Here is a 21,592-nt window from a genome sequence, read left to right as displayed (position 1 = left end):
AAATGTGTGCTGTGTGACAGAGATATCACACTTTGATGACACAGTATCACATGACAGATTGTTAGATTGCTGGATTGATAATAAAAGTTTACAGAGAACCTCTCGGGCTGAGTTCACCGTGCAATGTCCAAACTTGTGATATCAACAGAAGTTCCACAAGTTTCACAACCTGCTTCATGTCCTTGAATTGTGTAGTCTTTAGCAAACAAAGCCATGATTGCGTCACAGCATACAACTGTTGCAAATCCCATTCAACAGCTGAGCCATCAAAATGCTGAGTGATAATGAATGCTGTATTTTTTTTTTTTTATGATCAGAACAATGGAACTGAGGACATATCAACATTTTCTTATTTACCAAATCACAATGACTAACCTGACATGTGCCCGAGGTGTATTTCCATCCCTTCTCCACACTGTTTCTTATGCTAATGAAAGTGTATTGCATGACAAAGACTGATGTTTGACAAGATGTTTGCTTTGGATTACTTCTGACTGTTACTGAACAGAACCCCCTTTGTTTTGCAGGGACATCAAAGATACCAAGGCCTTTGAAACTCTGGCAAAATCTATATTATATATAAAGAACCTTGAACCTATTCCTGCCATCTTTGTAGACATCAGCAGTATTACAGAACTGTGTTCAGTGAGGTAGAATAAATGGTGTATTTATTGCTTATGCTTTGGAAAAGGTCAAAGCAGAGGTTTAAGTGTAAAAGATACCTCAGCTTGGACTTTAGTACTATTTTTAAGCTTGTAAAAATAATAATAAGAAGAAAAACCTCTGCAAGTGTATCTTTTGTTAAACAGTGCTTAATTTACTGAAAGGAAAATCAATAAATCAAGTCACACCTGATCGCCGTGGATGCATCTATGTGTCTTTTTTAAACTGTTGTGTAACTGAAAAAAATATTTTAAGTTTAACAGAATATCAAAATCAAGATAAGATAACCCGGTACCAAAGTGCAGCGAATGCTAAGGTCTTTTCCTTACCAAATGTAGGACAGCATAAGCAGCAGGGGACAGATGATGACAGCTTGAAGTACCTGCCAGTTGCGACAGAGGTACGCCACTCCAGGCATCAAGAGCCGACCACCCAAAACCACAAAGCTGGCCACCATGGTCATGGAAAATCGCCATCCTGGCAGGCACAGCTCGATCCCTGGCAAAGAGAACGACGAAAAGGGAAAAAAGTACAATGTGTTTTTTTTCTAGTCGAGACATATTTAGAAAAATGATATAAAACGAGTGGAAATACCAGAATTTCAAAATTTCTTGGGAAGATGACACATGGGACTGACACTAGTTTTTGTATGTTCAAACTAGCTAAAATCTTTGGAAATTTTGGAGCACAAAATAAAATGAAGTTGCTTCAAATAAAAGGGTTCCCATAAATGAGTTGTTCTGAGATGTTTGTACCCATTCATATGCAGTTGAATTACCTGGCAAATGTAACATTATAATGATGATATTTACCTTTTTGCAATGAAGAAAAATATTTTCAATCACTTTAGAGAAAACTGAGAACAGCATAATGCGTTCATTGACTTTTGGGGGAATGAAATGTGCAATCTAGAGCAAAGTTGATGAGTAAACGGGAAAAAAAACAGAGCAACAACTCTGACTAGGCGAGGCAGGCAGGTCAGAACAGGGATCCTGGCACTGTCATCAGCAAATGAGGTTTATTGTTTCAATGCAACACATCCTAAAATCCAGAAATTACTGCTGTTGCAGCGTGGCTTTTTACACAGAGTAAAACTAAGTTGACACCAAAAACACTCACACATCCGAGAAAATTGTTATCTTTTTAATAAGTCTGGAATATTCCTAGTTTCTCAAAACAGGAGGATGGAAGCTACGTTATTGTGCTAATCTTAGTTTTTGAGATTTAATTAATGAAACGCTTAAGTCATCAGTCAGAAAATTATATAACTCCAGTGCTTACTGTGTACAGTTTTTTTTTTATTCTGAGACAGTACAGAGATGAAGACAGTAGGCTGCTGAACAAACAAGAAAGGGGTTCCTTGTGCTTCTTTCCCCTCGATCAGAATGGCACTGATTCATTCACTCGGTCATTAGCATGCACACCCCACTGGCAGCAAGCAACCACAGACAGTTCAGCCCTTTAGTTACTGCAGTACAGAGGAGAAGTTCACACCACACCATAGAAAGCCAATGCTGCTGTAATGCCGCTTCTCTCATACAACCAGAATCTTTTGTCTTGCTTCATTGGTCCCTTTTGTTATACATCACTTTTCTTCTACCCAGGAATTTTAACCGTCTCCAGTGGGCCTTTCAAGGTGACAGGCCCAGGATAATACAGTGGATGTCGGCTGCTTCACTTCATTCCAGTGGAAAAGACTGGAATTTCAATTAGGACTTGCCCCCCTCTGAGGACATGAATAATGCTCTCTGTTCACAGACACTATCGCAGCTGGTATGACAAAGCCAATGAGTGGAGAGCAGGGCGATGGGTGCAAGACCTGCTGAGTTTGAACCAACTAACCTCAAGACTCCTTCACTGTGTGCCTGTGGGAGAATAGCACCGGCTCACTGGTTAAGGACCGCATGGGATTTGAATTCTTTGGTTTTGTATTTATGTACACAAGGCATGAGGCACTGAGACTCATGCACTCTGACCAGAAAAGTACATCCCGTGGTGAGGTGTGGAAAAGCGTTAGGCAAAGCGGCACAAACTTCATTAAGATATCAATTATGACAATAAGGATATTTAATTAAACTAAATGCAGAATAAGAAGCAGAAGCTGTGGAAAAGAGGCCTGAGCTTCTTACTCATGTTGACCCTAATCCTCCACAACCTGCTAGATCAGCATTCCCATAATGCTCTGTGGCAGAGTCTGTCCTACTGACATAAATCTACCAATTACAAATCTAATGTTACATATAAGAAATTGACTAAACTTGGAAACCAAAGGCCTCCCGAGGGTGGCGGAAAAGTGACACATAAAAGATAATAGGAAAAAAAAAACATTTAAATGTATTTGTACCACTCCCATTAGTAAAAATAGAAATTACATCATCAATGATTAGGCTAAAAATCCAATTAATGACAATGATAATCCCCAAAGAAGATTTGGCTGGTTTGCTGACTTTGGCAATGTGAGAATGTGAATCACACTCAAGCACAAAGTGCAGCAGCTCACCAGTAGCTCATGAGTCCCTCTTTGTAACAGGGATTTAAATGCGTCTTCTGAGATCTGGTCACAACTCAGACTGCAGAATGAGCGAGAACGTAACCAAGATACATTGAGGATACATTAAGATGTGACCACTCAGAACACCTCAGAGTGGTCCAGGCCACATATGGCTTTATCCTTTTAGCGGCACGCGTGCATGTTTCCTGTTCCACATTACAGTACAATACTACACTGATATGTGTGTGTGTGCCACTGCTGAAAAACAATAGATTTGGCAGTCTTGCACCCTCAGCTGTTATTTCACAACTGCCTTGCATAAAGCTGCTAGCTAATTGCATAAATAAAAGTAAAACCCTTTAAGAAGATTGACTGTGTAGCCTATGTGTTTAATCATCAGCTCATCAAAGTTATTAATGGGGTGAAGCAGATCCGGCATTTGTCTTTTAGCCCTCTTGCAGGCATCACAAGGCACAAGGCTGCCATTGATCAATTACGCCCTTCTTCTCATCACGTTTCCCACACTTTGCTCTGAATACCTACGCTTCAGCATCAATATATTTTGATTTTGAATCACCAAGGAGTTCTCGGATTCACTCAGCAATTAAAACACATCTCGCGTCTGCTCATTAAATATCATTTCCCCCGACTAAAGAAACAATGAATCAATTACAGCGCTCCTGGTGGGTTAAAAAGGGACAAAAAAAAAAAAAAAGTCATATACTTGTAAAGCAAGCTATAGTCACATACAGCAGTGAAAGGAAATAATCACAGTGAAATCAGGAATGGGATCAACTCAGCTGTACATCTGTCACACAGCTGAAATCTGCATATTTCTTTGCTAATTGTTTTAAAAGAAGGCACCAAAAATAGTTGTCGCCACAGCTTCCGCATCAAGTGAAAAGGAAATAGGCAGGGTGTGCATATCCCTTTGCTACTAATTCCTTACTAAACACAAATAACATCCCACACAGAAATGAGTTAAAATGAACAGACTATGAGGCTGTGTCAGTGCCTCCAGCAGTTCCAATCAATCCTGGACCGTAACGTTTATAGCTTGCAGATTCTAACCAATATCCTGAAGAATCTCTTAACATTTTAGTTAAACAGTATTTCCAAATGGAATTCCTTCAGTGTGTGTAGTGATAATAGTTGGAGCACACTCTCTGGAGATTGTGGTATGCTTAAAGTGGTTTATAGAGTGCATTGTCTGATTACATGGTAAGGCAAAAAAAAGGTTACAGATAGTCTGAGTGACCACATTAAAAAGTAAGGTAAGAAACCTACAATAAACATTTGATACTTTGCCTTTGGCAACACCATAAATGCTGTCAAAGTTAAAAAAAAAATAATTCTAAATTAAAAAGCACAGTGCAGCCTGATCTGCGGTATGTGTGTGTGTGTGTGTGTGTGTGTGTGTGTGTGTGTGTGTATATATATATATATATATATATATATATATATATATATATATATATATATATATATATATATATATATATATATATATATATATATATATATATACACACACACACACACACACAGTGGGGCAAAAAAGTATTTAGTCAGCCACCGATTGTGCAAGTTCCCCCACTTAAAATGATGACAGAGGTCAGTAATTTGCACCAGAGGTACACTTCAACTGTGAGAGACAGAATGTGAAAAAAAAAAAATCCATGAATCCACATGGTAGGATTTGTAAAGAATTTATTCGTAAATTAGGGTGGAAAATAAGTATTTGGTCACCTCAAACAAGGAAAATCTCTGGCTCTCACAGACCTGTAACGTCTTCTGTAAGAAGCTTTTCTGTCCCCCACTCGTTACCTGTATGGATGGCACCTGTTTGAACTCATCATCTGTATAAAAGACACCTGTCCACAGCCTCAAACAGTCAGACTCCAAACTCCGCCACGGCCAAGACCAAAGAGCTTTCGAAGGACACCAGGTAAAGTATTGTAGACCTGCACCAGACTGGGAAGAGTGAATCTACAATAGGCAAGCAGCTTGGTGTGAAAAAAATCAACTGTGGGAGCAATCATCAGAAAATGGAAGACATACAAGACCACTGATAATCTCCCTCGATCTGGGGCTCCACGCAAGATCTCATCCCGTGGGGTCAAAATGATCATGAGAACGGTGAGCAAAGATCCCAGAACCACACGGGGGGACCTGGTGAATGACCTGCAGAGAGCTGGGACCAAAGTAACAAAGGTCACCATCAGTAACACACTACAACGGCAGGGAATCAAATCCCGCAGTGCCAGACGTGTTCCGCTGCTGAAGCCAGTGCATGTCCAGGCCCGTCTGAAGTTTGCCAGAGAGCACATGGATGATACAGCAGAGGATTGGGAGAATGTCATGTGGTCAGATGAAACCAAAGTAGAACTTTTTGGTATAAACTCAACTCGTCGTGTTTGGAGGAAGAAGAATACTGAGTTGCATCCCAAGAACACCATACCTACTGTGAAGCATGGGGGTGGAAACATCATGCTATGGGGCTGTTTTTCTGCCAAGGGGACAGGACGACTGATCCGTGTTAAGGACAGAATGAATGGGGCCATGTATCGTGAGATTTTGAGCCAGAACCTCCTTCCATCAGTGAGAACTTTGAAGATGAAACGAGGCTGGGTCTTCCAACATGACAATGATCCAAAACACACCGCCCGGGCAACAAAGGAGTGGCTCCGTAAGAAGCATTTGAAAGTCCTGGAGTGGCCTAGCCAGTCTCCAGACCTCAACCCCATAGAAAATCTGTGGCAGGAGTTGAAAGTCCGTGTTGCTCGGCGACAGCCCCAAAACATCACTGCTCTCGAGAAGATCTGCATGGAGGAATGGGCCAAAATACCAGCTACTGTGTGTGCAAACCTGGTAAAGACCTATAGTAAACGTTTGACCTCTGTTATTGCCAACAAAGGTTATGTTACAAAGTATTGAGTTGTATTTTTGTTATTGACCAAATACTTATTTTCCACCCTGATTTACGAATAAATTCTTTACAAATCCTACCATGTGGATTCATGGATTTTTTTTTTTCACATTCTGTCTCTCACAGTTGAAGTGTACCTCTGGTGCAAATTACTGACCTCTGTCATCATTTTAGGTGGGGGAACTTGCACAATCGGTGGCTGACTAAATACTTTTTTGCCCCACTGTATATATATATGAATGATCAGCCCCTGCGCCACCAGGCTGATCCAAACCTTACTGGGCAGGTATGCCATTCACTGCATGATCAATACACCATTAAAGTTCAAAGGATGGATGGTCACAGATGGAAATGCCTAGTGAGGCTAAACTCAAATCAGGCATGTTTAAAGTTTCTGATGAACGTCTGAAGCATTTCTTCTGAGTGGCAGACCAGTGAAGCATTGTCAGCAAACAGCATTTCCCTGATTAGGGTGAACTGGCTGGCATTACTATAGATCAAATAAGGTGTTTTTCCCCCAATAGGGGTAAACTCTATCCTTTGTGGAGGACATCTAGAAGAAATAAAATATTACTGGCATAGATGTACAAGCTGTTTGCCATGCAGTTAGCCATGAAAGTCTGTGAGAAAAAAGGAATGTCGCTCTTAAGATATCCTTCATATTTTAGTACAACATAATCACCTAAGAAGACATGGCAGAAAGCCAGTTCTCTAACAGAGCATGAAAACATTTATCTTGACAAGGTTAAAGGCCTGGGTCAATTAAAGGGCAAAGTAAAACTATCTTGTCTCTCTCTCCTGTGGCCTTTCTTTAGAATTAGTGCAGTTAGACAATTGTACTAATTGTACTACCGTAATTCTGGGTATAAATGAACAAGAGCAAACTGATAAGTCATTCTGGTAAATAACCTTGATACTTTATTTTTTCTGCCTGCTGTGTATTTTTATACACACAAAAATGTTGATGTCTCCTCTCTCCCTTTTTTCAAGCTCCAAATAGGGGCTATTGACTAAGAATAAGGTCATGCTTATTGATTAGTCTCAGGAGCCGAGCAGAATGTCAAACAATTCCAGCTATCCACAAGCCCTTTCCTTTGATTCATGTCCTCAAATTCTCAGTAATCAGGACAGTAAATCCCCACCTGGAGAGTATATTCTTGTGTTAGTGTGCTGTGTTGGCGCACAGCATATTCCAAAACCACTCCATTAAAGAAAGATCAACACAAAACAACCTCCTGGCTGTTCAGAAGACACTGTTTGTGAGTGACTGAGCTTACATTTGTCACAGTCCTAGATTTGCTTAACTAAACACAACTTCAGCCTAACCAAAGAAGAACTGAAACTGCATTGATTTTTTTTTTCTTCCACTCATCAAAAGAAAGTGCAAAGGTTGCCAGTAAAGATTTTACCAGTTACTGGACTTCACTCAGGAATTTGTGGTTTGAGATAGTTTGAGGTTATGTCATGCAACAAAGGTTTAAAATTATTTCCACTCCGGGCCAATTAGAACATGACCCTTAGGTCAGTACTACTGCTTTAAAACTTAAAAATAAATGCAGCCTAACGTTTTAGCAAAGTGCATTTGCTGAGCCACCAAAAATGTAATCTTAGCACAAAAGGGAACTTTAACCCTGCTCAGAGTTTAACCCTCCACTCATTTATCAGCAGACAGCTAAAGTGGATCATGAGGAAGACTGTGGTCAGTGTTTCATCAGCAACAATTGTTTTTTGTTTGTTTTTTGAGTGAAAGAATTTCCACTCAATACCCGGACTGCCTCTTTAGGGTATTTCACCGTTCAGTTTCTTTAATTCATTCTAAGCATACAGAATGAAAAGACAGTTGAATTAGCATGGTCTGCCAAATGTTGGTAAACTATATTAGCAGTGGTGTGAGGCAGACCTAGCTGTGATTTTAGGGAACATAGCTACTTGGTGCTTAACGAAAAAATTCTGTTTTTAATAGTCCAGATCTTGCCCACACTGAGCAATAATTACATGAACAGTAAGGAGAATAAGCAGACCAACAAAGAACGCCGTCTGTCAAAGCAGGAATTCGCCCCAGACACAAAGGAAATCACTGAGGATAAATGAATTTGCAGAGACCTGTTTGTTTTTGTTTTTTTTGTGCCTTGAGTATCTTTATGAGTGAAAGAGATAAATGTTTGCTGTAAGTGGAGGGTGCCACTGACAGGAAGCACCTTATATCAGCTAACAGAGGAGAGAGATGAGAAAAGGGTTAGCCTGGCCTGGCTAAACTGACAAAAGGCAGCAGAGCACTGCAGCAGGAAGTGTAAAAGACCGATCATCCAGCCTGACCAGAAGAGCATTGCCACTCTGTTGAAAGAAGGAAAAAAATCCCAGCAGAGAACTAAAGGGACACTGTGCAACATCAAATCTCACAATGGCATGTTGTAAAAATATCAACCAATTTTTTTTGCTCTGGGCATTTAAAAAAGAAAATTCCTCTGACACCCTATTTCTGAATTTTTTCCACACCGTATGACTTTTAAAAAAATGTGCTGAAGAGTGCTATGATACAGTTCATGTCATGCAGTTTGTACTTCCCCTTTCTGTCCATCTAGATAATTTCCAGTTGCACCTGTGTACTTACCAGCTACACATATAAGCCCAGTGCATATACCAAAGGTGTGACAGTAAAAACAATATCCACACAGCGAGTCTCTCGGCATGTCAGCAGCAATATTTCCACACTGATGCAAATAAAAACAATGCCCCTTTTCCCCAAAGTAACCACTGCTGCTGAAATTTATAGCTAAACAAAAGCCAAGTCTTTTTGGGACAACACAGTGTGTAGTGTGCATTTTATCTAAGAGCAAATATGAAAGAAAAAAAAAACTTTCAGTGCAGAACTTAATAATAATTTTTTCTGTCAAAGTCCCACTTTAACATAAGATATACTACGTAACCAAGCAAAGTGTGTGTGTTGTTTTTTTCATCTGGTGAGGCTGTAACCAGTAATTTATTTTTTAAATGGTAGCAACCATTTTCATACACTAGACTTTGGAGGTGCCAGATCCCAGCTGAAGTGAACATGAGTGAACAGTGATTTCAGGATTGATGTGTTTGACAGTACTCGCCATCAAAATGAGGGGATATCTTTTTCTGGAGCAATGGTTTTCCACTCTTCTGATAGAGACTCAATGCTGTAATGCATTTGTAGACTTATTCTGGCAGCATATGTTGGCTCAAACCCTTAGAGACACTTTGTGCTGGTTTTTAGTTTGCAAATCTGTAAATATACAAAAAGGTGGACTAGCAAATCAAGCTAACAAACAATGCGCTAAAAACTAGTTAGCTGCGCCAGCTAACAACTGTGAGTTCTCCATTATCCCCCAAACCACACGAGTCATGAAGACTACAACATTCAGATGGGCTCTACGTGGAAAACAGATAAACGTCTGTCATTTTTTTTCTCCGTCGCTTTTCATTTCTCTCTCTATTAAGGCATCTAGGCTCTTATACACACACCCATGACATGATTAGACATGCAAATAATTCAGAAAGTGAGCAAGCATTCTTCTTCATAAGGTAAGCTTGATGCAAACTAGTCCTTCTTTCATAACAGTAAGATGAAAAACATTGAGCTAGTGTGCACAGTTATACATACAAAAACATTTAATCTGGCAGTGTTTTGTAACAGAGAGAAACTACTTTAACTCATAAATGTTTCACACAGTCATAAGGGCTGTGGACTACTGCCCTAGATCAGAATCACTGTGCTCTCAACCTGATCACAAAATTCCCCAGCAGCCTGTGCAGTCTGCTACCATGACTCAGCTAGCTGAAGCCTGTTTGTAAGTGGGGGGGCGGGGGTTGGAAACTGTGTGGCAGGGGTAAGGGAGGGGTTTGATGTTTACTGTAAAAAATGCATTAGTGCGCAGCACCACAAAGCTATAAGCACAATGAGGCCTGTGGCGTGATGCTAAAAAGACTAGCTTACACTGATGGAGCAGTGGGGTATAAATAGCAGCGCTGCATCAGATGACTTTCTATAGCCATTGGCCTTTCTTTTGTGCTCGTTATACTTCGAATCAGTGAAGTAGAGAGATGCATCAACTTGGTTGATATATGAAAGAGGCTAATGTTAATATACAAAACACTTCACTTGTGGCGTTGCTGTAATTGCATCACACTATCTCTTAGTCAAGCATTCTTCAGATGTGAAAAATGCTACTCTAGCAGCTGTGCAACTTCCACAAATCTCTCAATCTTCTTGATCGGTTTATTTTATTTTAGCCTAATCAACCTTTCCCACAACCTGCCTTATTCCACACAACCAGAAAATGCTCCTTTTAAATTTATTGTGTCTCTTTTGTAAGAGTCATATAGCTGTCACTCTGCATCTGCTATGTTGGACCATGCAGTGAGACGGAGTTTGACTGGGAACCCTAGCACAACAGAGAAGATATGTATCAGTCGCTCCACAGTCTTACAACAGTCAAAGACTAATGGATTTCCTGAATGATGCCTCAAAGGCACAAGGAAATAATATACACGGGTGGGTGGGAAGGAGCTGTATTCTATTAACTCCATTAGCATATACTAGCTAAATAAAGATGATTAAAACTTTCAGTCAAATTAAACAGGAAGATTGCAATCATCATAAGATTTTCTAGATCAAAATTATTGCACATGATGTTTCTCACTCTCCATGGTGCATATAATGAAACTAGCACATGGATGGATGAGAAATGGGGGATTAGTGTAATGTCTCCAGTGCAAACACAGCTGAACTTGGGATTTGACTCTGGCTTCCTGTTGAAAGCAGGATAAAACAAAGCAAGCCACAAACGAAGGTCATGTGGTTTACAATGCTGCATGTGATATGACTGAGTGTCAAGACTACAATGTTTCCTAAACTTTTAAATATGTGACACACTTGCGAAGGCAATGCATGTTTTCCACAAAATAAAATGATCCATTCTCTCTAACAACATGTTACTGCATGACCGTGTTCCTACTCTTCGAGCAGCTGTAGAGCAGTTTTGTCAATACAGAGTGGCTGCAGGGAAAATATCACGTGACAGGGGCCGAACATTATTAGAAATAAGGGCGGCAGTATGGCAACACAAAACCTGCACAAAGATCAAACATACAGCTGTCCAGCTAATCCCTGCGCAACCTGAGTGTATTACATCTTACAGTGCAGCAGGACTACAAAGATCTGTAGTATAAAAGGATAATCATAACGATGTTAGAAAGATACAAATCCTACTGAAACTGATTTGTTGTTTTTTTGCTAAGGAATGTGTTTTTAATAAGTATGGAATGAAATGGGAAACCCTGCACCATCATGGAAGGATTATTATATAATACTGTAAGACTGCTGTTTGGGTTTAACTGCCTCATTTTTATATGTAAATGAGGAACTAGTAATCTTTATTCTAATGACAGACTGAAGCAAGTTAACTGAGAAGATTCTCTGTTTACAGTTAATGCAAATGGATCAACATCAATGATTGCGTTATCCACCTCCAGTCCTGGCCCTGGGGATTTATGATGAACCCAACTACCTCTAGGGTTAGTTTTCTATCAAGCTATAAAGACTCTAAATATAATGTTTGATATATTATTGGCAAACACTAGACCTCCCAGAAAGGAGAAGGAACACATCAAATTACAGCATGTTTATGACAACTTTATTCACTTTACTACCATTTAGATTGCAATAAAGTTAAGCCAAAGTTAAGTTATATTAGATCAAATACGAAAAAGTATTGAATGCGATTAAAGTGGAAAACATCTAACAGTAATCTGTGTGCATATTTTATGCTGTAGGTTATGTAGAATGTGCGCTACGTCTTATAGCGCCTCTGCAAAAAACTAAAATTTCCTCTCTTGATCAGAATAGCTACTTCAACGAGGAAGTGTATAACTAATTTTTATGCACTTGTGTGTTCACTGGAACCAGGGGAACAAATGTTATCTTGGTCTCTGACTAGAGATGATTCATTAAAATGGTTCTGGAATGTTGCAATGAAGCTTTTGAGATGATCCCATTTTATTTACAAATGACTAGCTCAACTATTCAATAATTACTCTTCTTGTTTTGTTTGACTCTCCGTTTTGCAGTCTGTTTAATGATGACAAATATAACAAAAAAAAAGAATGTAAAAAAGAGAGCGAGAGGGGAGGAAAAAACATAAAAAAATAAATATGATGACTCCAAAACTCTCCAACCACTCTACTGAGGATGATTAAACCACAAACTTGTTGAAAACGATGACTAAATGTCAGGTTAATTTAAATTTGATGGGTTCAAGTCTACCCCTTTGCCTCTTTCCATCTCACCCCTTTGTACTGGGAGCAGACAAAAACAGTCCCACCATTCTGGGTGTGCTGTAAAGCTTTTCAAGGTACGCAGCGTGGATTAAATTAGAATGACAAGGATGCTGAGGGCCCCGTCCTTCATCATCTCGTCCTTGCTCCCTCTCTCTCATTTGTCCTTTTTCCCTTGCCTCTGCACTGGTCAATTACTGTAGCCAAAGAGGCTCTTAAGGATCCACCGCTGAGCCGAGAACGTTCATCAACTGCATCGCCAATTACTAGGACGCAGCACAGCACAACATATTCACAAACTATTACTTTACCGTTCAGATTGAAGGTCACATTAAGAGAGATGATTTATCTCCAGAAATATTACAGTGTCTACAGACTCTTCCTGCAGTGATGGGAAAGTGTAGTGAAGACAACCACTTTTGTCCTTATTAGATTATTGATTAGAAGTAACAAAGATTAAAGGAGGAAAAAAATGGTGGTTCACGTAAATGAAAATGAAAAGTTCAATTTAGAGCTAAGCAGGTTGGTAGTTTGTAAGTAATGAGAATTTATGCCCGCATAGGCATTCAGTTTAATAGATGTTAATAGGTTAGTGCAACATAATTACTCTTCTTTCAGCTGATCACTATCCTCGGCTACAGGCAAGTATTAAAGTGGAATACCTTCAATTCAATTCAATTTTATTTATATAGCGCCAAATCACAACAACAGTTGCCTCAAGGTGCTTTATATTGTACAGTAGATCGTACAATAATAGATACAGAGAAAAACCCAACAATCATATGACCCCCTATGGGCAAGCACTTTGGAGACAGTGGGAAGGAAAAACTTCCTTTTAAACAGGAAGAAACCACCGGCAAATCTGCTGCGACCAATTGGGATGAGAGAAGGAAAACAGGATAAAGACATAATGTGGAAGAGAGAAAGATTTATAACAGATATGATTCAATGCAGAGAGGTCTATTAACACATAGTAAGTGAGAAAGGTGACTAGAAAGGAAAAACTCAACGCATCATGGGAATCCCCCGGCAGCCTACGTCTATTGCAGCATAACTAAGGGAGATTCAGGGTCACCTGGTCCAGCCCTAACTATATGCTTTATCACATAGGAAAGTTTTAAGCCTAATCTTAAAAGTAGAGATAGTGTTTGTCTCCCGAATCCAAACTGGAAGCTGGTTCCACAGAAGAGGGGCCTGAAAACTGAAGGCTCTGACACCCACTCTACTTTTAAATACTCTAGGAACAACAAGTAGGCCTGCAGTGCGAGAGCGAAGTGCTCTAATAGGGTGGTATGGTACTACAAGGTCATTAAGATAAGATGGGGCCTGATTATTTAAGACCTTGTATGTGAGGAGCAGGATTTTGAATTCAATTCTGGATTTAACAGGAAGCCAATGAAGGGAAGCCAAAACAGGAGAAATCTGCTCTCTCTTTCGGGTCCCTGTCAGTACTCTTGCAATTTGGATTAACCGAAGGCTTTTCAGGGAATAATTTTTTTTTTTTTTTTTTTTTTTTGGGGGGGGGGGGGGGGCAAGCATGTAAGCTTGTTAGTAAAAACAGTGACAGTGTCGCAAAGAGGGAACAGATAGACAGAGACACCGAAGCAAACACGTATTTGTATGACGTATATAGACTTAATACACCTGATTCGCACAGTATCAACAAGGAACTCTGATCATGATGTGTAAACAAACTGGCTCTTACTTCCTCTGCAAGCAGCCAAACCGAAAACAAACCAGTTTAACTAAACCACCAAGACCAACAAGTAACCAATATGTTATTTAGGAATGAACAGAGGAGTGAAAGGGAAGATTTTGATTTGTTAACAAGCAGTTCTTGCATTGGACACTGTGAATAACTGTTGAGTGATCTACTGCTTTTTTACATTAATGTTTTTACTTTATCATTATTAAAAAACAAAAACAAGTACTATGAATACACTGGTTTTCATATGCAGTAAGCATTTGCATGAGCAGTTAAGTAATTTGGCACCTAGTAAAAGTTCAAATCCAGGTACACACTGTAAACAAATTATCTTTGTAGCACATTTAATTAAGTATGGTGATGGCACTGGGTCGTGCCCTTAACATGATTTACAGAAGTTTAATTACAGTCCAGCCAAAAAGCGCTTTTAATCAGCAGACTCTTTTCAAGGCAACATTCTTATAAAATTATGAGCTCTTTCAGAAAGCTGTTAGCTTAAACCTATTTCCATTAACATTACTTAGCTACAGTCGCATGAAAAAGAAAGTACTCCAGAAAGGACTACACAGTCATGTGAAAAATCAAGTACACCCTTACTGCTTCCATAGGAATTAAGAGGGTACGCAGCAAGCAGCCAGATGCTGCTAATCAAGCCCACTTGATTAACTCATCATTAATAAGTGTGACCACTTCAATGAAAGCAGAGGTTTGGGCAGTTCGCTGGTATGGGGTATTCAGATAAGTGTTAACACAACCACAGTCTTTCCTGGAAATGTACCCGAAGACTGTGCACTGCTCAGAAACCTGCAAAAGGTCTGTAGAACCTGAGCTACATACCAGATTATACAGATTTAGAATCTGTAGAACACTGAGAAAAAGAGTGAATCAGTATAGGTTAGGCTCAGCCTAGTTTTTAAAGTTGCATCTGAACAAACCATAAAATGTCTGGAATAATGTCCTTTGGACAGATGAGACTAAAGACGCCAGTGTTTGGCCATGACGCACAGTGCCATGTTTGGTGAAAAGCAAACAAAAGATATCAGACCTCAAGACCTCATACTGACTGTCAAGCACGGAGGTGGAGGGGTGATGAATTGGCATTTTCTTTGCAGCCACAGGACATGTGCACCCTGCAGTCATTAGGCTGACCATGAACTCTTCTGTTTACCAAAGTAATCTAGAGTCAAATGCCTGACATCTAAACCTTGACCAAAAGTGAGTAACGCAACAGGACAACGCTCCTCATTTACTAGTATGTGTGTGGAAACATTCTTACCCTTAGCCAAAAATACGTGCGTACAAAATAAATTACTGTCAGATTTATGAAGCATGCGCACCAACCTATTTTCTTTCTTATGTGTATGGTAGTAAATCAGAATCATTCCAGACCAACAGCCTGGTGCAATCTGCATACCAACTGCCACACTCAAATTTCTCTATAAGGAAGGTGTTTAGGAAGGCAGAAAAGGCACAGCGTTCCAGAGAGTCATCACTCCCATGGAAAAAAAAAATTGAGCCTCAGGCTTAAATATTGGTCTTTGAAATGACTTTTGGCCTAAGACATTCAATTTGGCCTAAGTGGGGGCATCAAATAAGAAAATAAATAAATAAATCAGCAGTCACTTAGTCAAAAAATTAGACTAACTGATGACATCCAACAATGGTAGAAGTCACTGTTGATAAGATGATATAGGAGAATAATGTAATATATTTAAACCAAAGGATTAAAGCCTGTTTTTTTAAATGGTGGAGTCCAAGTATTTTGTGTGAAAATTATAAATAATGACCAAAAGCTAGCAATCATATTATTAGTATTAGTAGCATTAATATTAGTAACAATAGTAGCAGTAGTAGTAATAGTATTCAACCTGAATTTATTCTAATTTACCTACTACTAGTACTAACAAATAAACTCGGGTAAGAAAATTTTGGTAAATCACAGATTTATGTGTGACACTTTTGTTCGTGCAAATTGTGCACAGATTTTTGTGTAAGTACTTTTAGTGAATGAGGGCCTAAGGTCCCAAGCACAGCCTAAAATCTGCAGATTTTCTACAAAAAAAAAGAAAAAAAGAATTAAGGTGTTGCAATCAATGGCCCACTCAAGTCCAGGCCTCATCCTGCAAGAAATGTTGTGGCAGAACGTCAGGAGAGCTGTGCATAATTGAATGCCTACAAACCTCAAAGAAATGAAGCAATACAGTGAGCCAAAATTCCTCCACAAGCAAGTGAGGGACTGATTAAGTCAAGCAGAAATCCATTACTTCAAGTTATTGCTCCTAAAGGTGGCCGTACAAGATACTGATTCATGACGTGTACTTAGTTCTTTATGACTGTGTATAACCATCATATGAATATTTAAACAGCTGTATGAAGTTGGACTTGTGAAAAAGAGCAACTTGGAGGTTGAAATTTTCAAATAACACAACAGAGTGTAAGTTAGCCAACTAACAAGCTACCTACAGGTAAGATTTTCTAACAATGTGTTTATATATCAGTCTACATTTAATCATAGATTATTATTAATGTCTGGCTCTCTTTCACAGCGTGCCTTTTGTCCTGTCTTTGTTCCTTCACCTCCAACTGGCAGGCAGCTGAGTGCATCTCCCTAACCCTGTTTCTGCAGGGAGAAATTTCTCTCCTGAGATTTCTTTCCACTAAAAGAGTTTCTCCTTCCCACTGTCGCCAAAGCGCTTGCTGATAGGGGGTCATCTGATTGTTGGGGTTTCTCTGCTCTCTCTGTATTATTGTAGGGTCTTTACTTGACACTGTAAAGCTTGGGGTGACTTCTGTGGCGATTTTGCGCTATATAAATAAAACCCGAATTGAATTGAAAAGCTGCCGTTTCATGTAACAAAACTGTTATTGTGTTTTTCTAGGAAACCTTCCATTGTTTTCTTTCATGTAATGAACAAACAACCTTAGCAACTACCTGAGGATATAAGGTGTTTGACAAAGGAACCCAAGGGACTTTTAGTAGGGAGTAACTGAATTACTTACTAAGGACGTAGAGAGAAAGGGTGATTCCTGCCAGGCAGAAGCCCTCAAAGAAACGCAATGTGCTGAACATGGGGGCGTTCCTAGAAAAGGCCACAGTAAAACCAAACACCAACATGAACAGTACTGATATGATCAGCACTGGGTGGCGGCCAAACCTACAGAATAAGGTAAGAGCAAAAATGACACTTGTAATAAGCATAAAACACCTTTAAGGTTTGCATGATCTTTCAATTAAGGATGGTGTGAAAGTCTTACCAGTCTGCTAATATTCCAAACACCAGATATCCAAAGATGGATCCAACCAACAGAGAAAACTTTGCAATATGGACTTTCCATGCTGACTCACCAATCAGACTCCACTGTAGAGACAAATAAACAGGTATTAGTTTCAAGAAAATGATGCTGTGTAGATAATGTAGAGGACAAAGATCAATATTATTTTTTGAGTATGCTGCATTTTTATCTCTTGATTAACATTCACCTCTAAGTTTGTCTAATTCATTGACAAATATCATCACTCATAACGCTTTGATATGTAAGAAGGATATACCCTGCAACAGAAGAGCTTCTTGGTATTTAGTCTATAGCAACACTGACACAATATCAACATATTTTTTTTCTGTTATTTAATCCCGACAAGACACCAATGCTCCAAAACAGAGCATCTTGCCAAACATGATATTTCGCTATAGTTCACTTATGATTACTTATTTAAGCACAAATTCTTCAATTACATTCTGCCTGGTTCAAAAGCAATGCAATATATATATGATGAATTACACATTAGGCGTTTTCCTTTATTAGTTGGAGAACCTTACTTAAGTCGATAATCAAGGTTAACTCCACATAAGCAAACACTTTCTTATTACATCATTTATTTTTGTTTCTATGTAGGCTGTCAAGATGGTGACCTATAATACAGTAACTCTACTTTTACTTTGTGACTGAATCCCTGCAAAAAAAAAAAAAGAAAAAAAAAGTGATTCCTAGAATATGACAACGATGTGGTGTAGACTTGTCTCTGCATGTAGGTACACCCTGTTTTTTTCTCTCCAGCAAGAGGTTGTGACAAGCAGACTCAACACGCACGTTTTAGATTTGAACTTACAGCTTTGACTATCACTGGCATTGTAATGATTATGCATCTGAGGAAGGGGTAAAAGTTGGCACGTTTACAAAAAATGTACTAATGTGTGTGTAAGCATATGTGGAAATGCGGTATATAAAGGCAAAAACTGAATTTGTATAATCTATGAAAAGTTATTATTTAGTCTGCCCATCTTTATTCTTTAACAGCGTTTATTCAAAAGCCTGAACTCTCTTAAGTGTGATTTAGAGATACAATGTAGATTTTTTTTTTTTTTTTGTGTGTGTAACTTGTGTTGTAACCAGAAACCCCTTTTAACCTTTCACCTTAACCTTCCAAGCCATTCAGTCATTGTGGGCTGTGTCATCCCGACGTGTAGTTATACTTTTCAGGAGCTGCATGTCAGGTCACATGGAAGGTTAGGTTGTAGGGTTAAAAGGAGTTTCCAGTTACCTTAGGCATGCTTTCTTGTAAATTCTTTTAAGCAGTCCTCAGGAGTCCCCAGGCTGCTTGAAGTACATTCAAATGGACGTGGGCTGCCTTTTGTTTCCTTTTCTGTGATGATAATTTGCAACCGCTTCAATAATGTTGAGGTTCTGGGGAGGTCAATCCATGAGTGGAAGTGTTACATTGTACGCTTTTCTGTACAAGTTTTGACAAGATCCCCAACACCACTGGCTGAAATACAGCCCCACTTCTTGTGTAATTTGGCATATCACAGCCTTTTCCCCCCAGTTTTGCTTCTTTAAGAATGGCTTCTTGATAGCCACTGAGACCATTTATAATAAAGCATTAGTGAAGAGTATATGGCCCAGCTGAAGGATTAGATGTATCTCCCAGGTCCTGTGTCAGGTCTTAGCAGTTTTTATTTTTTAGATCTCTGAAGGACATTACTTTAAGATCATCTGCTGTAGCAGTAGTAGTTTGGATGGGGGGAGGGGCTTTTTTCAAATTTACATAAAGGTTGGCTCAGGCAAGTCTATGTATGTAGTAAGTCTACCATACGCTCAAGTACAAAGTGAAATTAGCAAAAGGCTTTTTGTTTCTTTTACTTTTGTATTTGGGTTGTTTCTGAAGGGTCATAACCTATCGTAAACTCTACCATAGTGACGTGCTCAAAATGGAATGCCCCAGGAATTACACAGAGCCACCAAGCAGTCACATGACTCACACATGCCACTCATGCATGGTTTCAGTATCGATGTCAGACACAGAAAAACGCAGAGGAGAAAACAAGTTTCTTTTGCGCAACCACAAGACAGCAAAGACTATAAAAAACAGAAACTGGAAGCTGGAGAGACTACCAAAATAAAACTCGCATTTCAATCTACAGTAAAACACACTATGACGACATGTATCAGCAGAGCTGGAAGACTGGTGACTGAGCAGAACTGACATATGTAGGCGACCACAGACAGATGACCAGTGTTATAAAACACGAACATCAGCATTCCCCAAATCACACGCTACAGACAAAGCAGCAATGTCTTACGTGTGTTAAAGGCATTTAAACTGTCTGTGGCTTCATTTAGATTGCTTGGCATCATTAATGTGCTTTATTTCAAAGCCTTCATTAACTTTAACGGTAATTAAAAGTTTTGGAAAAGAGAATCCTACAAATTACAAAAAGCGGGGTTACATACTTTGCTCAATGCTTTTAATATACCAGGCTGTTTTATGCAACCTTTATAAAAGTGACCAAACCAGTCTAGAATATGAATGTTAGTTAAAAAATAAAATTAAAAAATTAAAAAATGGAATTTACAAAAAGAATATAACTTACTAGTCAGGAAATGGACTGACTAATAAATAAGCTCACCCTGCTGTCTGCTCATATTTTTACTTTAACCATTGCCTTCATTTGGACAAAGTCAGCCTAAAAATGAAACAGGGATCATTTTTAAAGGTTGGTAATAGAGCAGCACTCAACATGAGGAAGTAACCACTGCAGACAGAGTTACACAACAACCACTTGGATCATTTCAATATAACAAATTATCTTTATTTATAGAGCATTTTTCTAAAGACTCAGTGCAAGTACACACAAGGCAACAAATTTATAGGAGCATATAAAAACATTCATAATGTATCTGTAGATTTAATGTAAAGAAGAAGAAAAAACAGCTCACACACTGTGGAATTCCTATTTTGCCCATTTATTTTGCATGTGAATTAAAAAAAAAAAAAAACCTGCTGAATGTCAAAAATATCTGCATTTTAACACGCTTTAACAGAAGCAGGAAAACACGGGTGTAATTTGCATGATGGCTTCTGTCACTTATCAGTTGTATTACATGCTTGTTCCCAGGGAGAGTCAGCTAACATGTCTCTTTGAATTGTTGGACCGTATTATCGGCCTTCCTTTCATAAAGTATGTGTCCCTGTATCCTGTGTTCATAAAGGACCTTTCTACAGTAGAAGGCTTGACCAGCTGTTATTAAGGTTACTTCTAGATCATTTAACTCTGTTTCGAACTTTGACTAAAACCTTGTTCTTTATCTGTGCAACAGCCATTACTGGGCATACGGTTTTTAGAAAAGCCAGGGAGACATGGGATGACAAATATTTAAGCCATAACAGAAAAATAGCATCTTTAAAATTTAGATTCATCATCACCTTGAGTCAGATCCATGCTTTTTGTCAGGTTTGATTTGTCACTTGTTTCCTTGCTATTGTCTTGCTCATTTTGTGAGTAATGAATAGAAGTCAGTGAGAGAGACTGCTTCTGTACACATGAATCACTTAGCTGAGATAAGATGCAAACCATGAAAGGGCTAAGATCAAATCAGTCAAAATCTCAAGGAAATCTGTTGATCTCTTACAAAAGAACGACCACCAGTGATCAGTCTAGACCATCGAGTCCACTGAGATGAAGATGCTCAACCACAGCTGCACATTTTTGCACTCGCTGAACTACACAGTGGTGGGTGGGGGTTTCAAAGGAGAGGGAGCAGGCCACAGAGGAGGGAGGGGGGGAGAGAGAGATGAAGGCAAGCACAGGGGGAAGGAGGCATAATTGTACAATGTAACCACAGAACATACAAAGATATGGAGGGAGAAGCAAAAAAATAAAGCAGGGAACACATTTATGCAAAAGATAACTGGATAGAAAGAGACAGAGAGAGAGAGAGAGAGAGACAGAGAGAGGGAAAGAAATGCTCAAAAGCAGTTGTGAGGAGACAGCAGAAAACACAGGGAGAGACTGCTGCATAGTTACTGCCTAGCAACAGACCATCACTGAGGTTATCTGACTCTGTCTGCTTCCAAGTGCAAGTTTTACCACCGCTGGAGGGGTGAAACCCTATATTGTGGTGGTAGCTGGGTGAGGATATAACAAACTATTGTATAAGGAGGGTGAGTTCTTGGAAAAACATAGACCTATAGTATGCGTCCCATAACACACTGAAAATATGGGGT

General features: G+C 39.2%; 1 protein-coding gene across 1 annotated transcript in view; it reads right to left on the bottom strand.

Annotated features, from left to right (window-relative positions):
- Window positions 1–21,592, bottom strand: part of LOC146553570 (solute carrier family 22 member 23-like) — a 38,004-nt gene that overhangs the window by 11,699 nt on the left and 4,713 nt on the right. The window contains exons 2-4 of the mRNA XM_085253306.1: window positions 17,344–17,447; window positions 17,089–17,243; window positions 993–1,161 (exon numbers count right to left, since the gene is read on the bottom strand). Coding sequence (XP_085109432.1) covers window positions 993–1,161; window positions 17,089–17,243; window positions 17,344–17,447 — 428 coding nt within the window. The remainder of the gene's footprint in view (window positions 1–992; window positions 1,162–17,088; window positions 17,244–17,343; window positions 17,448–21,592) is intronic.

This window comes from Mchenga conophoros, linkage group LG18 (assembly GCF_057382185.1).
Source record: "Mchenga conophoros isolate Kocher_MC1m ecotype Shallow Benthic linkage group LG18, M_conophoros_male_GT1.1, whole genome shotgun sequence".
Taxonomy (NCBI): Eukaryota; Metazoa; Chordata; class Actinopteri; order Cichliformes; family Cichlidae; genus Mchenga; species Mchenga conophoros.
Note: the sequence above shows the minus strand (reverse complement) of the source record. Positions and strands in the feature narration are given on the sequence as shown.